Below are 26,704 nucleotides of genomic sequence, written 5' to 3'. Positions count from 1 at the left end.
GGGTTTGGAAGTCAGTGGTCAAGAAAGAATTCTTGAGACATCTTCAGTGCAAAAAGGTGGTTTTATTAAAGCACAGGGACAGGACCTGCGGCAGAAAGAGCTGCCTTGGGGTTGTGAGGAGTGGCTGATTATATACTTTCGAGTTGGGAGGGAGGTAGGGATAAAAGTAAGTCTTTAAGGAATTTGGAAGCAAGAATTCCAGGACCTTGAGGGGCTAGCTGTTGTTAGGATAAGGTCATTTACTACTGTCTAGTAAAACCTTAGTCATGAAACCCTTTAGGTATATATCAGTGGGCCATATGTTTGGAGGATGATTGTTAAACATATATCTTGGAGGAAGGTAGACATAAAGGAAGTTTCCAAAGGGATTTTTTACAGGATCATAGAGGTCTGGCTAATGTCAAGCTAAGGTTGCCTTTTGCCTTTAGCAAAGTATTAACATCGAGGCAGCTAAGCTCCTTGGGGAAGGTTACTCTGCCTGTCTCTAGTACCTGTCACTGGGTTGTAAGTTATAAAGAAGTTTACTTTTTTTCTTTTGCCTTTATTCTCCACATCAGTGTGAATAGCCCCTGGCTGAAACACCACAGATTTCTCCTGTTCTCACCAAACTTCAGTAGAATTTCTCAAATAGATGCTTCTCAGTTTTGTTATACAACTTTGGTCCATTAATAGAGTCCTTAAAAAGTTGTCTTAGCAATTAGTCCGGTTTCTTTCCCTCTCTGTTTCTCTGCCCAACATGGGACTTGAACTCACGAGCCCCCAGATCGAGTCGCATGCTCTACTGACTGAGTCAGCCAGGTACCCTAACAGTTTCCTTCTTTCTGGAAAGGTGCTGCTCCACTTCACTGTCTTCTCACTTGCATCATTCCTGACCAGAAATCCACCTCTTATCTTTGTTCCTTTTATAGAAGTTATCTATTTTTCACTCCAGCGGCTTTAGAAAGTCTTTCTTTTTGTCACAGATTTTAAGCAATTTTATTTTTATGTGATTTCATGTGTTTTTTTTTTTTTTTTCCATCTCCCTTGTGCTTGGAAATCATTTTGTGTCTTGATTGGATGGATTTAGTTTTCCTCAAATTGGGAGGGGTTTTTTGGCTTTTTTTTTTTTTTTTGGCACCTCCTATTCTCGGGGTCAAGTTGCATATCTTTGCTGCCTGGAGTTGCCCCACAGGCCCCTATTGCTCTGTACAATTATTTTCAGTCTTTTTTCTCTTTGTGTTTCATTATGCATAGTTTCTATTTGTATGTATTCTAATTTACTAACCTTCTTTCCTGCACTGTTGAGTTTATTAAATTAACATTTGTTAAGTGAAGCACGGAGTACCGAAGGGTGAGCCAAGTTCAACAAAAGACCATGAAAGAAATCGAAATAGAGAAGTTTATTACTCACAAATCTTGAAGGAAGTACACGCAATGGCATACCTTATGCCTCCAAGGGCACATAGGAAGGACAAAGCAGAGTGCAGACGGAGAGGCAAGACCTGGGACACATACCTTTATTAGGGTAGAGTGCTTTGGGGTTCCCAGGCTAAGTCCAGATTGGTTAATTCAAACCAAGAAAGCAGGGTTTTGGTAAGCACAAGGGGATAGCCCTAGAAGGCAGGGAAGACTTTTTTTTTTTTTTTTAAACGTTTTATTTATTTTTCAGACAGAGAGAGACAGAGCATGAACGGGGGAGGGGCAGAGAGAGAGGGAGACGCAGAATCGGAAGCAGGCTCCAGGCTCTGAGCCATCAGCCCAGAGCCCGACGCGGTGCTCGAACTCACGGAGCGTGAGATCGTGACCTGAGCTGAAGTCGGATGCCCAGTGACTGAGCCACCCAGGCGCCCCCAGGGGAGACTTAATAACAAGAGCTGTTGGGGAAGTCATGTCAGGAACTTACATCCTCTTGTGACTCTACGGGCTGCTGCATAGGGCTTGCCTGATTTTAAGCCCCTTTTCCCCCAGGCCTCTTGGCCAAACAAAATGTATACGTAGGCAGCAATATCCTGGAGTAGCTTAGCTAAACTTTGACAACTATCTAATGTCATTAATCTCATTTAGTGTATTTTTCTTCTCAGACGTTGTATTTTTCATCTCTAGAAGTTTGAGATATTTTTTACATCTTTTCATATCTCAAGTTAACATGGTTCAGTCTTCTAGCTTCTTCAACATATAGGATACCGTTATATTAATTTTTTTAATGTTTATTTTTTGAGAGAGAGAGAGAGAGAGAGAGAGCATGAGCAGCGGAGGGGCGGAGAGACAAGGAGACACAGAATCTGAAGCAGGCTTCAGGCTCTGAGCTGTCAACAGAGAGCCCGGTGTAGGGCTTAAATTCACAGACTGTGAGATCATGACCTGATCCAAAGTCAGAAGCTTAACCAGCCAAGCCACCCAGCCCCTATAATAATTTTTTTAATATACTTTCTTCTAGTCTTATCTGGCCTTGCTTTTAAACTTTGTTAGCCAGGTGGCAGAACAGCATTTAATTTAGGGCTAATTTTACCCCACTGCTGAGGCAGAGGCCTTCTGAGTACTCTACCAGACATCCCTGTGAAATATGAGGCTTTCTGCTGTGGCTGGTGGGAATGGGCAGAAAGTCTCATTCAAGGTATGGGTTGATGTTCATTGTTTTACATAGGAATATCCAGTTTTTCCAGTACCATTTATTGAAAAGACTCCTTTTTCCTCGATCTGTCTGTGTACCTTTGTTGAATATCAGTTGACTGTACGTATTTACTATTTCCTACAGGCTTCAGTGAATGGTTGGCTCTCAGGCAGCTCCTTCATTGTCCCTGTAGGGCTTTAAAGAATGCGGGGTGTTTTTTTCTACTGGGCAGAGATTGTTCAGCATTGAGGCACAGGGACGCCAGTCCCATCGGCACATGGGGCAGTGGACACATCCTGAGAACTCTGGTTCCCAAGCTGAGTCCCACCCTCCTATGCTGGGAAGACCTAGGCAGTGGGCAACTGCTAATCTGCTGACTTCATTCTGAACCCTCTTGTGTGTTCCCTTGTGTCCACATGAAGCTAGCCAGGGATGCCATAGAGAGAATGTCCTCTGCAGCACTTAACGTGAATGGATTATATAGCTGCATATTACCTACAGCATAGATGACTCAGGAACAGATGTTGAGAGTAGTAAGCAAATCACAGAAGGACACATTTATTAAAATTCTATTTATAAAGGGGCACCTGGGTGGCTCAGTTGGTTAAGCGTTCGACTTTGGCTCAGGTCAAGATCTCACGGTTCATGAGTTCGAGCCCCACATCAGTCTCTCTGCTGTCAGTGTGGAGCCTGCTTCATATCTTCTGTCTCCCTCTCTCTGCCCCTCCCCCACACTCACTTGCTCTCTCTCTCTCTCTTAAAAATAAACATTTAAAAAATTTTTAATAAAAAAATAAACGTAAAATTCTATTTATATGAAAGCAAAACAGATGAGACCAAATAATGAATAGTTTATAGATACACTGAAATACAGTAAAATTATATGGAATTCGGGGTGTTGGTTCCCTCTGGGTAGAAGAGAGAGAGCCATTGAGAAAGGACATTTGGAAGGCCTCAAAGGTACTAGCAATGCTGGATTTCTTAGTCTGAGTGGTGAGTGTACGGGCGTTGAGATTTTGTTGTTACTGATTTTCTTTAAACCATACGTGTACATTTCACACACTCTCACACAGAATGAAAATTATCCAGCCATTGTATCATAGTTCCTCAGCAGTGATAGATGTTCCCTCTTCACACAGGCTGGACCACTGGAGGAGTTTTCTTTGTACAGCCAGTTTTCTAAAGGAGGAAAAGCCAAATTCTTCATTGGCACTTGGTGTCTTGTTTGCCTGAGGGCTCATCCTTCTGTTGGACTCCTGGTGATACAGAGGTCAATCAAAGACAGAGCCAGGCCTCAGTCCCCTGCTGCTTCTTGGGTAGTGAAGGGGAACTTGCTCTTACTTTGGGTTTTTAGACTCACAGAATGGAGAAGGAATGAGAGAAGCCATTCAGTAAGGGCACTGGGGATGAGACAAGGAGCCAAGGAGATCTCATCAGGAGTTGGCTCCCATGGTCACTGAGAAACCCCTACAAAGGCATTTCCCTTCAGACTGAAGTCTGACAGTCATGAGTCCAGAGCAGATACTGGAAGTGTCTTTACTTCATGTGGATTAGGATCCAGAGACCAGGTAACAGGCACTGGGCCACCCAGTGAGTCACATTTCATGTGTGCTCTGAGGATAATGAAAGTTACTGCTCCCAGAGCCAGGCCGAGGGGTCGCTGCGACACAGGGCAGTCTCTTTGCGCCAGTACTAAAATCAGTTTCTGTTTACTGTGTTCTTGCCCTGGGCCAGGCCCCAAAATGAGTGCTTTTCCAACACTGCCTTATGAATTTCTGTCTTCGTCTTTTCCGTTTTATTTCAAGCTTGAGTCTAGAGAGAAAGGAAATACTGGAGATGACCTCTCACATCTGTGCTCTTTTCTGGAAGCTTTGGAAGGATGTTGAGATTTGTCTAGGAGGCCTTTGAGTGGCACTGTTCTTGCTTCTGAGAAGCGTCTTGTTGGAGCTACACAGGTGGAGGGTGAGCCCAGAACCTGGAAGGGTACCGATACTAAGCAGTAGTAGGGGAGCAGTTCTTAACCTAATACCTGTTGACCTCTCTTTTCTCTGTAAACAGTAGGTAGAGTTATCTTGTGGCTAGAATCAGTGAGGTCATGACATGAGGAGAGTGCTGAAAATCTCGGCTGGGACTTGGGGGAGCTACTAGAGGAGCTGAGAGAGCAGAGGAAGGACTGCGGCAGCGCTGTGGGCCTCTTGAGGCTAAGAAGCAGAGAGAGCACATCGTCAGATCAGCCGTAGGGAGCCATTTGGAGAGAGCCAAGTGGGGAGAAGCCGGGTAAGAACCAGAGGGGCCCAGGTGCCACAGTGCCTTGGCTGCACTGCACATAGTTCTGTCACTTTGGGGAGAAACTTCTCTAAGCTTATGTCTCCCCATCAGTCCTGTAAGAAGAAGATTACTTGTTAAATTTGTTGGGAAGATGGAAAACTATAATGTATATGACGTGCTTGGTGCAGTTAGTGTAATTAGTAAATACTGAGCAGAATCTGTTCCCATCCCCTTCCCTAAGAAAACAGAAGTTAAAGTATGCCCTGTCCTGGAAGATCTGCCCTAGATGTGGGTGAGAGGAAAGTCAGAAACTTCTGAGCAGTAGGGGAAAACTGGGGGCCTGAGGTTTCAAAGGCTCAGTGACATCAGAGAATAAGATTTGGGAAGTGAGATAGCAAAAAGGATGATAGGATGTTGCACTCCAAGAGTAGGTTCTGGAGCTGAAGATTTCAGAGGTTAAGATGTTCTGGGTTCTGTTTTACTGCTGTGGCATTGGGATTGAGGAGTAGTGAGTCCAGAATGGGGTGTGGGTCATCCCCTGGATCTCTAAGAAGGGATGGAAGTCTTGGTTGTTTGAAACATTGTGGCATGATTAGGAGGGTAGTCATTGTGAGCATTGAAGGGAAGAAAGGGCTTCTGTGTCTGAGGGAATGAAAATAATTGTGCCATCATGGAAGGGAATGGTCTGGGAGCAGCCGTGAAGAACCTTGGCACTGATACAGGATGAAGCTGGGTGGTGGGTGGCTTCTATTCAAGAAGCCTATAGGGCAAGCCTATGTGCAAAAGAGGTCAGGCTCTACTTGTTAGAGGTTGTGAGGCTTATAGGCCTTGAACCTGGATGCTTTAAACTGGGCAGCTGCTGCTGCCCCAGATGCTAAGGTTAGCACTATTTCCCTCTAACCATCTAGTTTGTCTGTTGGTATTCAGCCTCCAAACCTTCCTCTTGTACCTAAAAGCTGCCTCTACCTGCCCTATTTCTTTTCATGCCCCATTAACATGCACACTCCAGCACACTTACTCAGGCCTTCTGCCTCCTGAAACCGCACCTCCTCAGGAAAACTTGAAGTCTCCAAAATTCCTCACCTTTGCCTTTGTTCTTCTTGTCATTACAATCTCAAGCTTTGGGGCTGCATTCCTAGAGCTACAGCTCAAGGAATCAGTCCCTCTTCTTTGTCTTCTGCCCTCTGTGGTCTTATGGGTGCTCTGGGTGCTTCATCTCAGTTTCCAAACCCAGCCTTAACACTTGTCATCTTAGCTCTCCATCCTTTCTTGGTCTGCCCCCTAGGGCCCATAGTGAGCGATTCTGTATGACCTTGACCACCCAGAAAACAACAGTTCTCCTCAGACCTGAATCCTCGGAACTGAAGAAACCACATCTAGTGTCTACATCCCACCCATCTTTTGTGAATATAGAACAACAGGTCTCTGGTGTATATAGAATCCCCTTATTGCCTAACTCAAATATTCCTTTGCTGGCCACAGGGACCCTTAGGCTCCCTTTACTGTCCTTCAGCTGAGACTCTACTGCTCTTGTTGGGCCTTAAGTGAGGGATGTGGTCTCTTTAGAGCCAAGCCACCTTCTGCCAAAATAGGAGGAAGCAGAGTTTATAAACTCAGCGGTAGAACAAACATACCCCAAAGTCTTTTTCAGTGTGTTCCCGTAGAAGACACCCACAAGTGAATGTGAATTTTGCCTCTCCCCATCAGCTGATAACTTACGTGTTTTTTCTAATTTGTGTACAAAGACTGTGATGCCTCATTTCTCTCTGAAGCTCTAGGAGTGTACATCAGCTTCCCCAGAGCACGGGGCTCAGCATAAAAATCATGTAACTTGGGGTGCTGGGTGGCTCAGTCCGTTAAGCGTCCAACTTCAGCTCAGGTCATGATCTTACAGTTCGTGAGTTTGAGCCCTGAATTGGGCTCTCTGCTATCAGCACGGAGCCCATTTCAGGTCCTCTGTCCTCCATCTCTCTCTGCCCCTCCCTGGCTCGTGCTCTCACTCTCTCAAAAATTAAATAAATAAATAAAAACATTTAAGAAAAATTGTGTAACTTAAGCATTACAGATACTAGTCTCTAGTTACCACTGTGGTTTGCCCTGGTACCTGTAAGGACATTGGGATCTAGCCCCCAAGATCCAACCCTCCAGCTCTGACCAGCTCTTTTTTCCTTCCAGGGAAAGTGCATTTCTTCTCTAGTGGTCTTCTGTTTTCTCACCGTCATCACGGAAGTATCGTCCTTTCCAAGGATCACATGAATTCCATTTTATTCTATGATGGGGTAGGTGTTTTACCAGTCCATGGCTTTGATGTTCAGAAGGATACTCACACTTCTGAGGTGACAACCAAATAACTCCCTGTCCCTGTTCTTCCACCATGGGGCAGGATTGCCAATAATTTAATTTATTGAAGTATACTTTAAATACAGTTAACTATATCCATTTAAAGTTTTGATAAATGTATATACTTGTGAAACCACTATCACAGTCAAGATACAGATGACTTCCATCACCCCTAAACTTTTTTAATGCTCTTTTGCAGTTCATCTTTCCCTCTACTTCTGGCTTCAGGCAACTACCAATTAGCTTTCTGTCACCGTAGATCAGTTTGCAGTTCTAATATGGGCTCCTGGATGGCTTAATCAGTTAAGCATCTGACTCTTTGTATCGGCTCAGGTCATGATCTCACAGTTGTGGGATCAAGCCTTACATTGGGCTGTGCACCGAGTGTGGAGCCTGCTTGGAATTCTCTGTCTCCCTCTCTCTTTGCCCCTCCCCTGCATGTGTGCACACACACTCACTTTCCCTCTCAAAGTAAGCAAATAAAATAAAATAAAATAAAATAAAATAAAACAAAATGTTACATAAATGGACATCATACATTCTGTACCCTTTTGAGTCTGGCATTTTTCATTCAGCATAATGATTTTTAGATTCACCCATGTTTGTATCAATAGTCTGTTCCTTCTTATTGCTTTATTGCCGAATGGTATTTCATTATTTGGATATAACATAAAATTTATCAGACTAATTTATAATTTGAAACTCTAGAAAGTCTCAAGGAGAGAATTTACTAAAAAGTAAAAAAGTAAACTGGATAAAATGTTTTTGGTGATTAGAACAAATTATTTTCTATTAATAATTCTGTCTTTATTAACATGAAGTTAGTTAGCAGATACATGGAAGTACATCAGAAACAGCCTCACACTACCATGTAAAAACAGTAAATTGGCAAAGAATAAATAAAAGGTTCTATTGGCAAGGAGAAATGCAGTAAGTAATATGAATGTCCAGCCATAGGGGTGGCTTTAGAGGATAGTGGGATGCAATCTTTGAAAATATTCACAGATAGTTTGTAGCAACTTGGCAGGTGCTGATGGTAAATGAAGTTTTAAAAGCAGGGTCCTGGGGGGTGCCTGGCTGGCTCAGTCAGTCCAATATGTGCCTCTTGATCTCTGGATTGTAAATTGAGCCCCATGTTGGGTGTAAAGATTACTTCTCTCTCTCTCTCTCTCTCTCTCTCTCTCTCTCTCTCTCTCTCTCTTTCTCTCCTTTTTTTTTTTTTTTTTTTTTTTTAAAGTTTATTTATTTTGAGAGAGAGTGCACATGCACAGGAGAGGCTGTCAGCATGGAGCCTGACTTGGGGCTCAAACTCATGAACCATGAGATCATAACCTGAGCTGAAATCAAGAGTCAGACTCTTAACCGACTGAGCTACCCAGGTAACCTTAAAGATAAAATCTTCAAAAAATAAAATAAAATAAAGTAAAGTAAAATAAAATAAAAGCAAGGTATGGAATTAGAAAGATAAATACAATTTTGCACTGCCTGAAAAAGGCAAGTCAGTAAATGAATAGGAAAAAAGACTAGAAGGAAAATTAGTAAGATGTTAGATGTGGTTGGGTTTAGACTATGGAACTTTGGATTGATTTTTTTTTTAATTTCTCTTTCTATTTTTATATTTTTTCAAAATTTTAATTAGTGAACATGTTATTTTTATAATGAAAATAATTTTTTAAAGAAGCTTTTCCCTAAGATCAGGACCAAGACAAGAATGCTCATTTTTGCCACTTCTATTCAATATAGTATTGGAAGTTCTAGCTAGAGTGGTTGGGCAAGAAAAAGAATTACAAGGCATTTAAATTGGAAAGGAAGAAGTAAAATTATCTCTCTTCACAGATGGAATGATCTTATATGTAGAAAACACTAAAGATTCACACAGAAAACCTGTTAGAATTAATAAATGAATTCATCAAAGTTGCAGGATACAAAATTGACACCAAAATATCAGTTGTATTTGTATACCCTGGTAATGACCAGTCTGAAAAAGTTAGTAAAAAAACAATTCCATTTACAATAACACCAAAAAGAATGAAATAAAATACTTAAGAATAAATTTACCCAAAGAGGTGGAGACTTATATGCTGAAAACTACAATGCATTGCTGAAATTAAAGAAGTTCTAAATAAATGGAAAGACATCCCATGTTCATGGGAAGACTTAACATTATTAAGACCACAATTCTACCTAAAGTGATCTACAGAGTCAGTGCAGTCCCTATCAAAATTCAATGGCATTTTTTGCAGAAATAGAAAAACCCACCCTGAAATTCATATGGAGCCTCAAGGTATGCCCAAACAACCAAAATAATCTTGAAAAGAGCAAAGTTGAAGGACTCACACTTCCTGAGTTCAGTACTTACTACAAAGCTACAGTAATCAAACAACCGTATGGTATTAGCATAAGGTCAGACCAATAGAATAAAATAGCCCAGAAATAAACTTTTGCATATATGGTCAAATGAGTTTTGACAAGGGTGCCAAGACCATTCAGTGGGGAGGGGCAGTCTTTTCAACAAATGGTGCTGGGAAAATTAGATATCCACATGCAAAAGCATGAAGTTAGATCCTTACTTTATGCCGTATACAAAAATCAACCAAAATGGAGCACAGACCTAAATGAAGAGCCCAAACTACTAAACTCTTGAGTATAAAACACAGGAGCAAAATCCTCATGACTGACCTTAGAGTAAGCAGTGATTTCTTGAATATGACACCAAAAGCCCAGACAACAAATGAAAAAATATATAAATTGGACTTCATCAAAATTGAAAACTTCTGTGCATCAAAGTACAAGTGCAAGAAAGTGAAAACAACCCACAAAATGAGAGAAAATATTTACAAATCGTGGGGTGCCTGGCTGGCTCAGTTGGTAGAGCATGCAACTCTTGATATTGGGGTCGTAAGTTTGAGCCCCACATTAAGTATAGAGATTGTTTTTAAAAAGATTGTAGGGGCGCCTGGGTGGCTCAGTCGGTTAAGCGTCCGACTTCGGCTCAGGTCATGATCTCGCGGTCCGTGAGTTCGAGCCCCACATCAGGCTCTGGGCTGATGGCTCAGAGCCTGGAGCCTGCTTCCGATTCTGTGTCTCCCTCTCTCTCTGCCCCTCCCCTGTTCATGCTCTGTCTCTCTCTGTCTCAAAAATAAATAAAACGTTAAAAAAAAAAAAAAAAAGATTGTAAATCTGATAAGGGATTAATACCATAGAAAGAGTTTTGAGGTGACGTTTTCAGTTTAGGAGAAAAGACCCTTGTACTTCCTGTATCTCCCATAACTGGGTATTGGAAAGCCAATACCATAATTCCATAATTCCAGCCATCCATAATTGAACCCTAGTATATCACATAATGTGAAAATAATTGCAGTGAAATTCATTATATGTGTTCTGACAGTAATCATGAGGACTAGTGTCATGCAAATGGCTTTTCTCACTGATGCTCCCTTTTTTTTCTCTTTAGGATTCCACCAGTGTTGTTGCTGCCCTTCTGATAGAGTTCAAAAGTTCTCTGCTTCCTCATCTCCCAGTTCATTTCCATGGATCAAGCAATTTTCTGATGATTGCCCTTTTCCCCAGATCAAAGATATACCAAGCATTTTACTCAGAGGTAACAGCAATCATTAGTCAGCAAAACAAATACTTTTCTTTTCCTTAGGAGTTTACATGATAAGGCCACATCACAGGGCTAACAGTGAGGTGATGAGAGGCAGAGCTGGGATGGTGAAAGTGACTGCTTCTAATCCCTGTGGGTCCTGGAATAGTGCTTTTGCCATTGGGAGATGAGAACCTAAAAGAACCAAACAAAAAGCTTTTTAGCTGCTAAGACAAATCTTTGTCCCTTTAAATCATAATTAGAGTCATTTTTCTTTTAGCTACTTTATTGAATTGTTGGGCCATACCTATTGGATAAGAGCTCTCTAGCCCTCTCCAGTCTCTGCCCAAGGTTCACAAGCCCTGCCCTTGTGAATGGTCCCACCTGACAGTCTGCATGTTATAGGCACTCAGTACAGGTTGCATGAGTGAGAGAGCTTACCAAGAATTACACAACCCACTTAGAGACCATGCTGTAGCCAAAGTTAAACACATGGCCAGCCTCATGACTGGTGGAAATGCTCGGAAAGGTCTGATTGCAGCAGCTTATAAGGGGACAGTGTCCCTCTCTCAGGACAGATTGACAGAACATGGAAGAGAGAAGGGTTGGCCTGGTTGCAGAGTGGCATCGCAGGCTAGTCTATGTCCTACTCTTACTGCCTGCTCATCTTTCCTACCTCCTTGTGCTTGTCCTTTCAATCCAGGGACATAGAGATAGCACTTCAGATTCTTCTCAGCTATCTCTGTGCCCCTAAACAGGACTTGCTTGAACTGCTCCTTCTGTCTGGCCCCATCACCAGGGAAGAACATGCCTGTGCTGCCAGAACAGTGTTACCTGACACCTTCCTCCGTGCTTCCTGGCTTCTGAAGGAACAGAATCCCTGGGAGAGGAACCCAGAAAGAAATTCTAGTTTTGAAAAATACAGAACAAAATTGCTTCAGGCGTCTATTTTTGAAACAAACTTGTTTGTTATGATGGTTTTTCTCTGTCCTGACAGTCTAGATTTTCAACAACCATCAAATCCCCATGTGGATTCCATATCCTGTTGTTGGGTTTAAAGTGTTCTTTGCTCAAATTCTGTTTTGTTTAGGTCTTCTCCCCCTGGCAACAGCAGGCTAACTCAGGGCTGTCTTTAAAAGTGATCCAGGAAGATGGATTATCTGTGGAACAAAAGAGATTGTAAGTGGCTGCCTTCAGTGTTTATGCTTGTTTCCCTAAGCTGTGTGTGTCTGCTCTCTCTGCAGGACGACTTACGTTATGTAACACAGGGGTCTTGGCTTCTGAAAGGGCCAGCACAGTCATTTCAGTGCTGCCACTTGCAGGTAGCCAGTGCCCTTGGGGAAACAGAAGTCAAGAGAGATGAAATCCACCAAGAATCAGAAACCTGTAATATTACCAAGGGTTTCAGGCAAGCCTTCCTCTCTGGGTACACCAGTTGTCACACACTAATACCGCACTGTGTTTAAGTCATTGAGATGCTTATTTTGGAAGTGTTGACTCTGTCACAAGACTCTGGCTTGAAAGCATCAAGTTATGTAAAGTGTGGTGCTATAGGGAGATGGAGTTCTAATCTGTGAGCTTTTGATATTCCAGACACTCCAGTGCGCAGAAGCTCTACAGTGTCCTGAGCCATTCTGCTGGAGAGAAACGGAGTCCTCTAAAGCTACTCCCAGCCAAACTCCCAGAGCTGGACTGGTGAGCTCTGGTTTTCTGTTTATAGATGTTTCATGTTCTGTCTTTTGAAATGTCAGAGACCTCAGCGTTGGTCCTTTCTAAGCTGCTTTTTCCAGGGGCGCCTGGGTGGCTCAGTCAGTTAAGCGTCCGTCTTCGGCTCAGGTCATGATCTCACGGTCTGTGGGTTCGAGCCCCACATCGTGCTCTGTGCTGACAGCTCAGAGCCTGGAGCCTGCTTCGGATTCTGTGTCTCTCTCTCTGCTCCTCCCCCACTCGCGCTCTGTCTCTCTCTGTCTCAAAAATAAATAAGCATTAAAAAATCTAAGCTGCTTTTTCTTTGTAGCTTCTTAGGGATCAGTGTAAACAGTAGTAGTGACACACCATATAGTTTTATTCTCTAGAGAGTATCTGTCTAAGGTTTCTTTTTTAGCAGTTAGATAAGGCGTTTCTCATGTGAAGGAGCACATTCAGGCAAGGCTGGCAGTGGTAACATTAGCATTGTCTTCGTTTTTCTAGGTTTCTTCAGCATTTTGCCATCAGCAGCATTAGTCGAGAGCCTGTGATGAGGACCCATCTCCCAGTCCTGCTACAGCAAGCTGAAATCAACCCTTCTCACCGAGTAGAAAATGACAAGGTACAGCAGCTCAGCAAATATGCTGGGAATTCACAGGAAGATAAGCCTGATAGCCTGCCCTTTGACCTTCTGTGTCAGTTAACAAAAAGAGCTGAAGCAGGGTCCCTTTTGTAAGACTCTCCACCTCCTAGGATACTGATGTAATGATATACAGGAAACCTACTCTGTACAATGACTGTGTACAGGTGTCTGTACTGACCCCAGCCAAGCCCTGTAGCAGCCATAAAGCCCTAGCACCTTGCCATGCCCTCCCCTGGCTTCTCCACATCTTTCAGATTCTTGCTCAGTGCTCTCATCCCATCAGCCTTTTCTGTTTGTGACAAGGACTTACCTGGAAGTGGGTGACACATTGAGCTTAATAAGAGGAAGGGCCTTATTGGGCCTTGCTGGCATCACTAGGGTAAGGTGATACTTTATAAACACTGTCTTCCCAAGAGTGGATTTTAATCCGCTCCCACATCACATGCCCCTCCTTTTGACCCCTCCCACCATTTCTCTGGAACCAGAGTCATAATATACTCCAAGAGGGCATTTATTTATACATAAATCTAGAAGACACTCACCTGCAAAAGAAAATAGGAGTACCAAGCAGTTAGAAGCCTGGTTTTTCCCCAAGGCAAGAGTTTAAAATGAAAATGCCTACTCATTAAAAGGGTGCTATAGGACTGGCCCTAAAGTAAGACGGTGTCTGGCTATAAGCACATGTGCTGTGACTTGAGAGCCAGGGACTTGGGCGCTGAGGAATAGGACCAGGGTGGGGAGGAGGATAAACAAGAAGTTGCATGGAATACTGCCCACGGGGACAGTAAGGGATATAGAGTAGGAGCCTGGTTGGAAGGGAGGAGGGAAAACTTCTGATTCCCACAAAAGAAGAGAGATCCACAGCCATCTTTGTGCTGATGTGACCAACTAGAGTGGTAACTGCCACCAGCTAAGCTTTAATCTAACTCATCTGTGACCAGGCCCATCCCAGTGAGTCTTGTGAAACAAAAATTTACATCGAGGGGTGCCTGGGTGGCTCAGCCGTTTAAGCATCCAACTTCGGCTCAGGTCATGATCTCGTGGTTTGTGGGTTCAGGCCCCACGTCGGGCTTTGTGCTGGCAGGTCAGAGTCTGGACCCTGCTTTGGATTCTGTGTCTCCCTCTCTCTCTGACCCTCCCCCACTTGCACTCTGTGTCTCTATATCAAAAAATAAATACACATTAAAAAATTGTTTTAAAAATTTACACTGATACTGTTCAGTAGGTGTATGGTTCCTTTCCTCCCCTGCTCCACCTCTTCTCTGTCACTGGATTCCTTTAAGTTGCTTCAGAATACATACCTGCAGAGGGCCCTGTTTTCATCTGGTTGTGTGTTAAGGCTAAGAGAGTCCAACCTGCTCTTCACCTAGTCAAGATTCAGACGTACTTCCTACCTTCTGTTTGCTTCCTTAGCTCAGGCCATTTGGCTTGGGTGGATTGGGCAGCCAGACAGAAACATCCCCATGCCACTCCTCTTCCTTGGCTGAGCTTACTTACCACACCAGTTTAGCCTGTGGCACTTTGTCTCAGACCTCCTTTCTGCCCAGTGTTTTCCATGGTATTTTAACTGATCTAGTCAAGCCTGCTGCATAGAAATTATATTAGTAACACTACATTTTACGTGGTGTTTGCTATGTCCCACACACACTGTTCTAAACACTTTACATATATTAACTCAGTTAATCATCACACCCACCTGCAAGATAGGTTCTGTTATTAGCCCAAGGACATATACCTAGGTGAGTGCTGGTGCTGAGGTTCAAACCCACAGAACCTGGTTCCAGAAATCATTTCTCTTAACCTGTTACACAACGCTGCCTCCCTGTTGAATGACAGACTCACGTGACTTTTCTTTCATGTAGGTGACTATCAGCATTGTAACTGGCCTCCCAGGCTGTCATGCTAGCGAGCTCTGTGCTTTCCTGGTCACTCTGCATAAGGAATATGGCAGGTTAGTACGGCTGCTGCCTTTGCTTTGGGGAAAGGGATTCTATGCCTGGGCCCACATAGGCACTGGGAAACCTTCAACATGTACTGGCCTTTGGTGTGATTGGTATTAGCACAGGAGCCATCCGTCCATTCATTTAACACATTTATACTGAACACGTCCTGTATGCCAGACATTGTTCTAAGTGTGGGCGACAAATGAAAAAAAAAGACTAAAAATGTCTCTGCCTTCGTGGACCTTACATTCTAGTTTAGGAAGACAATTAACCAGACAAGGAAAGTAGTATATTAGCTAGTGAAAAGTGCCATAGAGATAACAAAGTAGAGAAGGGTATAGGGATTGCCAAGCTGGGAGGGAGGTCCCAGTTTTAAATTGGGTGCTCAGGGAAGACCTCACTGAGAAGCTGGCATTTGAGCAGAGGCCTGAGGAGATGAGAGGAGTGAGTCTTTGGAAATCTGGAGACAAGCACTGTAGCAGCAGAACTAGCACAGGCAAAGGCCAGGGAGTGTGCCTGGTTAACAGGCAACTCAGGACCGGGCTGATTAGAACTTGGGAGCTGGTGGGTGTGATCCATCCCTGACCACAAGGGGACTATATCCGTTCCAGTGCATCTGGGACACGTTGGCTTAGGGGAAATTGGGAAGATCGTTCATCCATCAGTTTCATATGGCTGGCAGATTACTAAACATCCCTGGCTAACTGAACAGGCATTTAATATCTAGTCAGTCTACCTCGAAGTAAGGCATCCTGCAGGAGGCCATAAGGAAGATGGAAAAGATGGAGAAGATGGAAATCACCTAGAAGTTTGGGAGTTTAGGGAGATGTGGGAGGTTGGACAAGTTTTACAGAGATGCTCCAGAAATATTGGTCTTCTTACAAGTACTAAGTAGCTAGCCAGTTCCTCCCTTATTTCCATTTCTTTTGTTGTAGAAATAGTCTGAATTCTTCACCCTGCTCACTTCTTAGCAAAAATTTTACTCAGCACCAGACTGAAGCCATTTTATTGGATGGTCCTTCAGGAAATGACTGCCCAGTCATAAGGAGTCTTTCTCAATTCTGAAGTCTGATTAATGGTCATGTGCTTACCTGACCTTTTCCCCTGTGGCAAGGCATTTCCTGTCAAAAGTTCCAGTGATAGTGGTTTCAGGATACGGAGCTCCCCAGGCCTCCTGTGCGGGGTCACTGGGCAGAATGTCTGTGGAAGTACTGGTCACATTTGGATCCACTGGCTGAGTCTGTGGGGCCAGGCCAGCAGGCAGCCCCCATGCTGAGATTATACTTGCCGTTTCCAGGTGGATGGTATACCGCCAAATCATGGACAGCTCCGAATGTTTTCATGCTGCCCACTTCCAGAGATACCTTTCCAGTGTCCTGGAGGCCCAGCAGAATCGCTCTGCCCGCCAGTCAGCCTACATCCGCAAGAAGATTCGACTGCTAGTGGTGTTGCAAGGGTGAGCACTGGAAGTCTTCTGGGGACAATGGGAATGGTGATGACCTTGCCATTACTGTTGTATTTTGTGTGTGGCTAGCCTGGGACACAGAATGACCTCCACATTTGCATGAGCAGAGTCTGCACTACCCAGAGAGGCCTCAGACAAGCAAGGACTCCGGTTACCATCTTGTGGCCCAGAGAGCTGCTGTAGCTTGCCCACAAGTTTTAAGTTTGGTTTCAGCACGATGGTATCCTCAAAATTCTCTATCCTCACAGTAGAGAATTAGGGAAGAAATTCTCTGGGCAAGATTCTTTGATAAGGCCCTGAGGTCTCTTCCTTTGCTGTCTGTTTCAATCCTCCCTTGTGTGGAGTTGCAGAGGCAGCCCCTATCCTCTGCATTCTCGTCCCCCACCATTCCCAGGATGGCTGGTCCAGGAGGTTTTCCTGGGACCCTCAGTGGAGAGCATGAATAGTCCAGTTGGGCAGGAAGCTCCCTGTGAGGATAGGTTGGACAGAGTGAGTACCACTGCTTCAGTGACCCTAGCTGAAAGGAGTTTACCTCGACCTGTTTGTTCTAAGGCCTTCCAGGGAGGAGCCCTATGCAGGCCCACCACCCCCCAGGCCCAGAAGAGAGCATGCCAGGTCAGGGAAAACATAGTCTGTGGTCTTGATGATGGCTGGTAATACGGAAGCTTTTGGCAGTTCTCACAAAGCGCTTTTGTGCTATGCTGTGTTTTTTGTGCTCGTAATAATTACTGTTTGCAATTGACTAATTGTTTCCAGTAGAGAGCAGGCCCAGATCCAAAGCTCTGTTGGGTTTCCTGGGCAGATGGATGGTGAGAAGTGGAGAAAAGCTGGGCTGGTGGTCCTGAGTCAGGAGGTGGACAGCACTGTGCACTCCACCAAGCCATCGTTCCTCTTCTTCAGGCCTTGTTCTCACACCTGCCCTGGCCTTCCCTTCTGTCAGCCCTTTTGTCCTGTTTGTGGGCTGAGGTCATGAAAGCCACAGAGCAAGAGTCTAGGCTTGAAACCACTTGTTTTCTTCTGGCTTTCCATCACTTCTGATGGTCAAAGGAATGGATTGGTCCCTGCCAGAGTTGAGAGTCATTGGGAGTGTGGACCTGGAGTCAAATTCAGCAGTTTGCCATTGTGCAGCTGAGGGCATTTCCATCTTCCATCACTTGACAAAGCATCGTTGACTCCTTGTCTCTGGCAGTACAGGTCTGCAAAAGCGTCAGCTGCCCTGGTTGTGCTGGACTGCAGTGACCGTGTATGGCCAGCCCACTCTCAGACCCAGCCTTTGCACAGTCGAAGTCCCAGGATGCTAGGGATCTCAGCTTTCCTGAGGGACTCAGTGGAAATACCAGCAAAATGCTATGGCTCTCGATAAGACATGGTTCTTATGGGCCAAGCCCGTTCTCTTGAGGCTCAGCAGGGAACTCATGGCTGCCTCCTTTTTGCATGACCATCTCCTTGGGACTGGACCTTCATGCCCAGTATTGAGGTTGCCAGTGAAGGGAGACTCCAGAGGTTTCTCAAATTGAGATTTATAGTCCCTGGATATGGCTTTTATCTTCATTTATAGGGTTCATGGGGGAACACTGTGGTCTAGGGCAGTTTTCTTTTGTCCCCAGAGTGGCCTGGTTCCATTTGACTTTCTACAGCAGTGGGGCAGTGGTGTTGAGCTTTGACATCCACTGGAACTGTTAATTGTTCTTTTAAAAATTAATGTTTTTGAAATGATAAAATTTTAGAAATAGAGGACAGATTGGTGGTTGCCGGGACTTAGGGTTGGGAGTGGGAGGTAGGAAGAAGGTGGGTGTGGTCATAAAAAGACAACACAAGGGAACCAAGTGGTGGTGGAACTGTTCAGTGTCTTGACGGTGGTGGTAGATACAGGAACCTATGCAGGTAATATAATTGTCTAGAACTTATAGACAGACACACACATAAAACTGGAGAAATCTGAATTAAAAAAAAATAATTTTAAGGAATTTGAGAGATTATATTTGTTTATACTCCAGAATATTGTAAAAAATTATTCTTTAAATTATCTACATTTAAAGTCTCTCTCAAAACAAAAATTGAATTATTAATCTAAAACACATGCCCAAATTGTAGGCTTAAATTGCAAACATAAAACAGAGGCCAAAGGACAGTTGAATGGGGTATGTTGTTTCAGAATAAAGAAAGTAAAAATCCTGCTGGGGTTTTGTTTTGTTTCTTTGTTTTGCTTTTATTTTTAATAAAGAGAGAACTGACAAGAAAGAGGCAGACATGAAGAACCAGGGGTTTTTGTGTGTGTTTGTTTTTGTTTTTTTGGTTTTTTTTTTTTCCTTCATCATGCATTTGAGGCAGTTTATTAGCCAAAGTGATCGAGTTCAGGCTCTGGTAGCTGGAGCAGTGTGCTTCCTTCCGTAGTAAAGCCTGCCTCCTCCTGTTGGGAGGCCCTGGCCAGGATGATTACAGGGCAAGGGCTGAGGAGGGAGGGAGAGCCTAGCAGCCTCCTCCCCACAGCAAGTACAGTGAGTGACAGACACCAAGGGCCTCCTGTCTTGCCACAGCAGTTCCTGGCTGCAGTGCCCACATTCATCACCTCGATAACACTGCTCCCACCAAGGATTTTGGGGCCTGTTTTCATTCCAACCTTTTTTCCATTAAATGGAATGCTCTGAAAACCTGGGAATTACCAGCCACCCTCTCTGAAGGAAAACCCAGGATATTAAAATGACCAAAATGACCAGGATTTGGTAAATCTTTCAGTTCTTTTCTGCCCTCAGAAAGGATTCTCTAGGCTCATACCAGACATGGAAAATAAAAAGCTTCCGAAACTTATTTTTAGAAGAGAGAGAAAACTGATGCTTAGGAGCAAGGCTGGGGCACTTAACCAGGAGGGTTAAATCTGGTAAACATGATCACAAAGAGATTTGGGGCAGTGTGCAAGCATCAGTCAGTCCTACTTAACAGGGGTGCAGAACGCCTGGCAATGCAGGCAGTGTGGGGTGCTCTCTTGCATCCAGGCCTAACTAGACACTGCAGAACCAGGAGAAGGAACCCCATGTGGACATCCACACGTGTGCCCAGGCAGGGGGAGAAACCGGGGAGCAGAGGGCTCACTCTAACAGCTCTCTGGCTACCCGGCACTTGTGGGGAAGCTCTAAAACCAGGCACACCCTGTTCTTGATTGAAGTACTGCTAGTTGGTCAGGACAGAGGCAGACCTGGGGATTGGGATGTGAATATTACAGTCTGGGATAACGCCAAGTGACATTTTGCAGATGAATTATTTGTAGAAACTCAGGGAGTGGCTCAGGCAGGCTATACCTTTCCCCCCAGCCACCATCACTGGCTTCCCAAGGGCCCAGTCTAGGACCCAGGCCCATATGATCAGCAAGGATGCCTTCTGATTTCCCTTCCCTCTATAGGAACTGACCTTTTGGTGATAGGCTGGGAAAATGTTCTCTACAAGGTAAAGAGGGAAGGCCCCTTCTTGGAGTGGCCATGGGTCTACCCATGATTGAACATCCAGTTCCTTCATCTATCCTGCTTAGGCACCATAGATTACACCATTCAATCACTTTACATTATTATTGCAGAAACAGACTAAAAACAAATAAATGAGAAAATACAATGTAGCTGATGTTCAGTGCTGTAGGGAAGAATTTCGTGGGGACCGGTGGTGCCAAAAGGAAGGTTGCTGTGTCACATAGGCTGCAGGAAGTCAGAAGATCCCTCTCTCATAAGATGCCATTTGAGCAGAGACCTGAAGGGAACAAGGAAGCAAGCCTGGCAGATACCTGAGGAAAAGAGCACCACAGGAAGGGACCGAGAATGCCAGGGTGGAAATATGCCTGGCATGTTCAGGGAAGAACCAGGAGGTCAGGATGGCCAGATTGAGGTAAGGGAAGGAATAGTAGGAGGAGAAAGTCCTTGCAGTGTGGGAGTCAGATCATAGACCACCGTGGGGGCTGAGGTAAGGGCTTTCGCTTTTTTATTTTCTTTAATTTTATTTAAATTTAATTTTTTAAATATTTTTGAGAAAGAGAGCATGAGTGGGGGAAGGGCAGAGAGAGAGGGAGACACAGAATCTGAAGCAGGTTCCAGGCTCTGAGCCATCAGCACAGAGCCTGACGTGGGGCTCAAACTCACGAGCTGCGAGATCATGACCTGAGCCGAAGTTGGACACTTAACCAACTGACCCACCCAGGCGCCCCGTAAGGACTTGGGCTTTGACTCTGAGTGGGATGAAGCCACTCCGTGGCTTAGCACAGTGGGGTCAGCACGATCCTTCTAGCTTCTGTGTTGAAGACAGGTCAGGCAGGGCCAGGGACAGAAGTAGGGAGGTCTGTGAGGGGTACCTGGATGGCTCAGTCGGTTAAGTGTCCGACTTCGGCTCTGGTCATGATCTCGCAGTTCGTGAGTTTGAGCCCCACATTGGACTCTTTGCTGTCAGTGTGGAGCCTGCGTCAGATCCTCTGCCTCCCTCTCTCTGCCCCTGCCCCGCATGCGTGTGCATATGTGTATGGGTGCACGCGCTCTCCCTCCCTCCCTCTCTCTCTCTGAAAAATAAACATTAAAAAAAAAAAAAAAAAGTAGGCCAGTGAGGAGGCTGTGGGGTGATCTGTGCAAGAGATGGTGACAGTCCTGGCCCAGTAGCAGTGTGAGAATGTGAGCAGCCATCTCATTCTAGTTATAGTTCAAAAATTGAGAAAAAATGGAGTCAATGATGACGCAACAAATTTTTTGGCCTAGCAGCTAAAAGAATGGAGTCCCCTCTGCTGAGAAGGACAAGGCCTTGGGAGGAGCATGCATGGGGGAGTTAAATGATTAAACATATTACATTCTAACTAAAAATAATTAAAGTTGGCTCTGGAAGTTGTAGTTTAGAGGGAGTTCCCAGCAGGAAAGACAAATGCAAGCGGGGTTTGACATGTGTCTGCTGACCTACAGAGGTACCTGACCTACAGGGGTACCTAGAGAGGAACCCCATTCTCTCTTGTCTGCATGTTCTGTGAAGCAGAAGGAGAGGGGAAAGCTATTAAAGGAAATAGACCAACATCGAAGCTCCTAGGTTGATTGGAAAACAGGCCTAAGGACACCAATCCCACCTTCAGAGCGCCAGGGTCATCTGCAGGCTTCCCTTCACTCCTAGAAGTGATGGGGGCTTCTTCCACTCACTCTTGCACAGTTAGGAGTACTAATGGGGTTTGGGAATGCAGAAACACTGTGGGATGCAGGGACGGGCTCTGAATCATGAAGTGGGATGACCCCAAGGAACCTAGTCACAGGTACCTCCTCGTGGTTTTCCTTCCACTCTTGCTCACTCAGCCCCTCAGTGTGCCCCTCTTCCCCCATTCTGCGGCCCCAGTCAGTAAACTAATCTTTCTCTTTTTTTCCTCCAGCTACACAGATGTCATTGATGTTGTCCAGGCCCTGCAGACCCATCCAGACTCAAATGTCAAGTCCTCCTTCACCATTGGTGCCATCACGGTGTGTGTGGAGCCCCTGAGCTGCTACATGGACCACAGGTACATACTTCGGATTATCTCCAGCCCACAAGACGTGATGGGTTTAAGTGTACAGAAAGCGATTTTCTCCCACCCACCAGAAGGAGACACATCTTTACGTGTTACTGTCTTTTGGAATGCATTACTCTACCTTATATATAATGAATGCTCAGTTATTGCTTGATTTGTGCTAGGTTCTCAGGAGATGCCTATACACTGGCAGCCTCTCCCCCTTTTTTTTTGCACTGAAAAGTTGCCCATCTAGAGTAGTGGGACTTGAAACGGCTTCTCCCATAAAAAAAGGATGCCCGTGGGGCACCTGGGTGGCTCAGTCAGTTACGCATCCGACTTCAGCTCAGGTCATGATCTCACGGTTTGTGGGTTCAAGCCCCATGTCAGGCTTTGTGCTGACAGCTTGGAGCCTGGGACCTGCTTCGGATTCTGTGCCTCCCTCTCTGTCTGCCCCTTCCCTGCTGCCCCTCCCCCACACACTCTCACTCGCACATGCGTGCTCTCTCTCTCTCTCAAATAAATATTAAAAAAAAAAAAAAAAAAAGAATGCCCATGGCAGCCTTTCTTTTCCTCTTTACTACAGGGGAGGTGATTTGTTTCCCAAGGTACTTAGAGTATCTTATAGATAATTTTTCCTATGCTTAAGCCACCTTAACCTCGGTTAATGACATTCATTCTTGCTACTAATAGGTGAACTCTTTTTTTCTCTAGACATTGGAAGTAATATAACAACAATGAAAATTGGATAATTATTTACCCATAATCTCACTAACTCAGTGGTTTAAGTATTATAATTTTTGTGAATTCCTTGCCTTTTTTGTCTGCATGTCTTCACTGTTGCAGTCTACATATAACTTTATATGCTTCTTAGATTAGCATATACTATATAAGTTAACATATGTTCCAGTATCACAGTGGTAATTGTGCATATGGCTGGATATGATTGTCTTAACAGTTTCTCCACGGTTAGTCACACAGGATGTCTCCAACTTTTCACTATTATAAATAATGCTATAGGAATATTTTTATGCATATAAATTTCTCAAATTTGGGATAATTTCCTTAGAATCTTCAAAGAGATATTATTAATTAATTGTATGATCAGTTTTATTACTCTTCATTCACAGCTGAAAATTGCTTTCCGAGTGGGTTTTGTGGTTTATACCTCTCCAGTGGTGTCTGGAAGTATCTATTTCATCATCAGAGCACTCCTCACTGGGGAGAGATTCAAACATTACATTGTCCCTTCAGAGAGCTATTTGACTTCCTGTCCCTTTAGCCTAGTGGAATGTATCCCAGGCCTGTAACCATGTGTTCTTTCTGACTAGTCCAAATTACTGTTCTCTCCTGGAAACTAATTGATCCACCCTTCAACCTTCATCTGAAAGAGCTCCCTTCCTATTTAAGTCCCAAGTTGATATCTTCAGATGTCTCTCATAAATTATATTGGAGGTTACTTCCCTTATCACCTCGACTGATTTCAAGAAATGTCTTCGCCATATCTCTTCTCTTTAGCTGTGACTTAGGTTCTGCTCTCCCATAAAAAAGCCAAGGTGGTCTGTTTTCCTTTTGTCCTAGGTTATTATGGTGAATGCTGAGCATCACCACTGTACTTTGGACTACTGTATTGACTCTTACATGCCACCTTTCTATCAGTCGTGTTTCTTATTTTCCTCAAGTTTTCATTTAAAGATAAACTAAAGGGGCGCCTGGCTGGCTCAGTTGAAGGAGCATAGGACTCTTGATCTCAGGGTTGTGACTTCCAAGTCCCATGTTGGGTATAGAGATTACTTAAAAATAAAATCTTAAAATAAATAAATAAATAAAGATGCCCTAAAGCAGACGGAGATTTAATGTGAGACAGATAATACCATTTTTAAAAGGTAGGAAAAGATAGTAATAAGCAAACGACAGATGGGGATTATACTTCAGAAGAATTAGCCTAGACGAGTACTCTTCTGCACTGTCAAAAAAAAAAAATTAAGAAGAAGAGAAGTTAATAGGGTGAGGTGGGAAGAGCTCAGAGAAGTTATATAAAAGGTCTGGGGAAGTGGGCAGGAGGGATCTTCTTGGGGTGATACAAATGTTCTAAAATTGAATTGTGGTGATAGTTGCATACTTCTGTAAATTTATGTTAAAAATCATTACACTGTACACGTAAAATGAATGAATGTTATATGCAAGTTATACCTCAGTAAAACTCTTAAATAGAAAAGATCAGGGAGACCAGGGAGTTTAGTTAGCAAATACAGATAGAAAATGAACTGCTAGAGCCCTAGAAAGAAAATGAAGACAATAATAAAACCACCATCGCAATAAAAAATCTCAATCAAAGCAGTGAGAAGTAGAATAGACACTGCTAAAACTTAAGTCTGTTCAGAGAGCCTCAAGCTTGATAAAATAACAAAGTGAAGAAGAAAAATAGACAAATTAAGATCATTAGAGAAAAGAGAGGAACTGTAGAATATAGACTTCGCTTTTGTGAGTGCCGAAACCATTTCTGTTTAATGCTTAATACAAGTAAGTGCTCACGAAATATCTGGTGAATAAATGGGTGTGCCAGCATGTGAGGACTAAAGGTCCTTAAGAGAATTCAGATATATGAGAAGTATATAAAAGGACCAAAGATGAGCATGTAATCTATTTAAGAATAGAATAAGGCTATATCATGTGTGAATTACGGTCATGGAATATAAAAATACAAGTAACAAAATCATGCGTGTTAGTATGAGTATACTAATTTCCTCTTTTTTTCATATTAGGACATCAAAAGTATTAAGTCAGTAATTCAAAGTTACTGATTGGCTAATTTTTTTTTTAGAAATTAGAAATTTCCAAATTTACCTTTGAATTCCTCCCAGAAAGTAATTTACTGTAGTGGTCTACTGATGCTCTGTTGGAAAACTAATGATTAGTCCATGCATATGGGCTATGGGGCTGTTCTATTCCATGTGCATGTTATGCACATGGAATAGAATAAGAGAATTATGGCACACGTGATCAAGAACAGAAACTTACTAAAGTTAAACCCCGGGCACCTAGGTGGCTCAGTTAAGCATCAGACTTTGGCTCAGGTCATGATCTCACAGTTTGTGAGTTCGAGCCCCATGTTGGTCTCTGTGTTGACAGCTCAGAGCCTGGAGCCTGCTTTGGATTCTGTGTCTCCTCTCTCTCTCTACCCCTTCCCCACTCACAGTCTGTCTGTCTGTCTGTCTCTCTCAGGAGTAAACATTAAAAAAATTTTTAAATAAGAAATAAAGTTAAACCCATTCCATTAAAAAAATAGTACGTGGCCAGTGTTAAGCCCACCAATTTTAAAAAAAGAAAATTTTTTTACGTGGCCAGCTGTGGAAGATTTAAAATATGCCCACAGCAAAAACAGCCCCTTCCATCAAGAGTTGAAGAGTTGTATCTAGTTCTTATACTTGGAATTTGGGCTTGGGTATATGACTTGTTTTGGCCAATGGGACATCAAGAAGCAAGAAATAAGCAGAAGCTTAAAAAGCATTTACACATTGGGGCTTGCCCTCTCTTGCCTCTGGGAGCTGAGACTACCATATGAAGAAGCCTGGGCTAGGCTGGTAGAGGATGAGAGATCATGTGGAGAGATAGGCCTAGTCATCCCATTCCTCCCATCTGAGCTTGAGACCCCAGTTGGATGTGAATGACACCATCTTAGACCATCAGCCCCAGCTGAGCTGTTCCAAGCCAAAACAGCTGCCCGTCTAATCCACAGAATCATGAGGGATAATACGTCATCATTATTTGAAACCACTTAGTTTTGGGGTGGCTTATTACATAGCAACAGTGTAGGAAAATAGGTACATTCAAAAGCAGTGTTGATAGGAATATAAAATGATATAATCTGTTTGAAGACAAATTTGGCCATTCCATTGCTAAAATTTCATATAATTATATTTGTACAAATGTGCAAAGATACATAGGTATAGGGGTGTTTGTTTCATATAGAATTCTTAATTCCAAACAGGAGAGCCTACTCCAGTATGTTTCAATGGAAAGAGATTTACTAAAGGACATTACAGCTTGCAGAGTCTCCAAGAGGGCCGGGATGTATTGGCTAGGCAGCCAGGTGCAATCAAACCTCTTAGGGCTGCCCTGGTAGGGGGGATATCTCAACCACTTCCTTCACCAGAAAATGGGATCTGCTTAGCATACATCCCCTCACTCACCTGACTCACTGCCTGTGGGAGTCTTGTAGTACATTTGGTTGGTGGAACTTAGGTCACATGCCTACCCCAGACTGCAAGAAAGGCTGGAAAGGTAGTTTGTGCTGTTTAAAAAAAAGTTGGACTTCGTAAGTTCAAGCCTAGGAAAGTTGTTTAGAAGGTACTGAGTAGTCTGAAACATGACAGATGTGCTCTGCAGTGTTCAAAACAGCACTGTTTATAAAATCAGGACGCCTGGCTGGCTTAGTAGAGTATGTGACTCTTGGCGTCGGAGTTGTAAGTTCGAGCCCTGCTTTGTTTGTAGAGATTACTTAAAAAATAAAAAATCTTTATTTAAAAAAAACACTGTTCGTAATATCAAAGAATTGGAAATAATCCAAGTGCTCATTAGTAAGAGACTGGTTAAATTTTGGGATATTCATACAATGGAATACTAGGCAGGGATTTAAAACAATTAAGTAGATTTTAACATGTAAAAATGTCCACAGTATTTTGTGAACTGAGA

General features: G+C 43.6%; 1 protein-coding gene across 3 annotated transcripts in view; it reads left to right on the top strand.

Annotated features, from left to right (window-relative positions):
• Positions 1–26,704, top strand: part of DNAAF9 (dynein axonemal assembly factor 9) — a 130,236-nt gene that overhangs the window by 74,540 nt on the left and 28,992 nt on the right. For all 3 annotated transcript variants that reach the window (XM_042931495.1, XM_042931496.1, XM_042931494.1), the window contains exons 21-28: positions 7,034–7,137; positions 10,653–10,799; positions 11,875–11,963; positions 12,378–12,479; positions 12,975–13,092; positions 14,976–15,064; positions 16,354–16,512; positions 21,896–22,021. In XM_042931495.1, coding sequence (XP_042787429.1) covers positions 7,034–7,137; positions 10,653–10,799; positions 11,875–11,963; positions 12,378–12,479; positions 12,975–13,092; positions 14,976–15,064; positions 16,354–16,512; positions 21,896–22,021 — 934 coding nt within the window. The remainder of the gene's footprint in view (positions 1–7,033; positions 7,138–10,652; positions 10,800–11,874; positions 11,964–12,377; positions 12,480–12,974; positions 13,093–14,975; positions 15,065–16,353; positions 16,513–21,895; positions 22,022–26,704) is intronic.

Source organism: Panthera leo, chromosome A3 (assembly GCF_018350215.1).
Source record: "Panthera leo isolate Ple1 chromosome A3, P.leo_Ple1_pat1.1, whole genome shotgun sequence".
Taxonomy (NCBI): Eukaryota; Metazoa; Chordata; class Mammalia; order Carnivora; family Felidae; genus Panthera; species Panthera leo.
The sequence above is the reverse complement of the archived record's forward strand: the minus strand, read 5'-3'. Positions and strand labels throughout refer to the sequence as shown.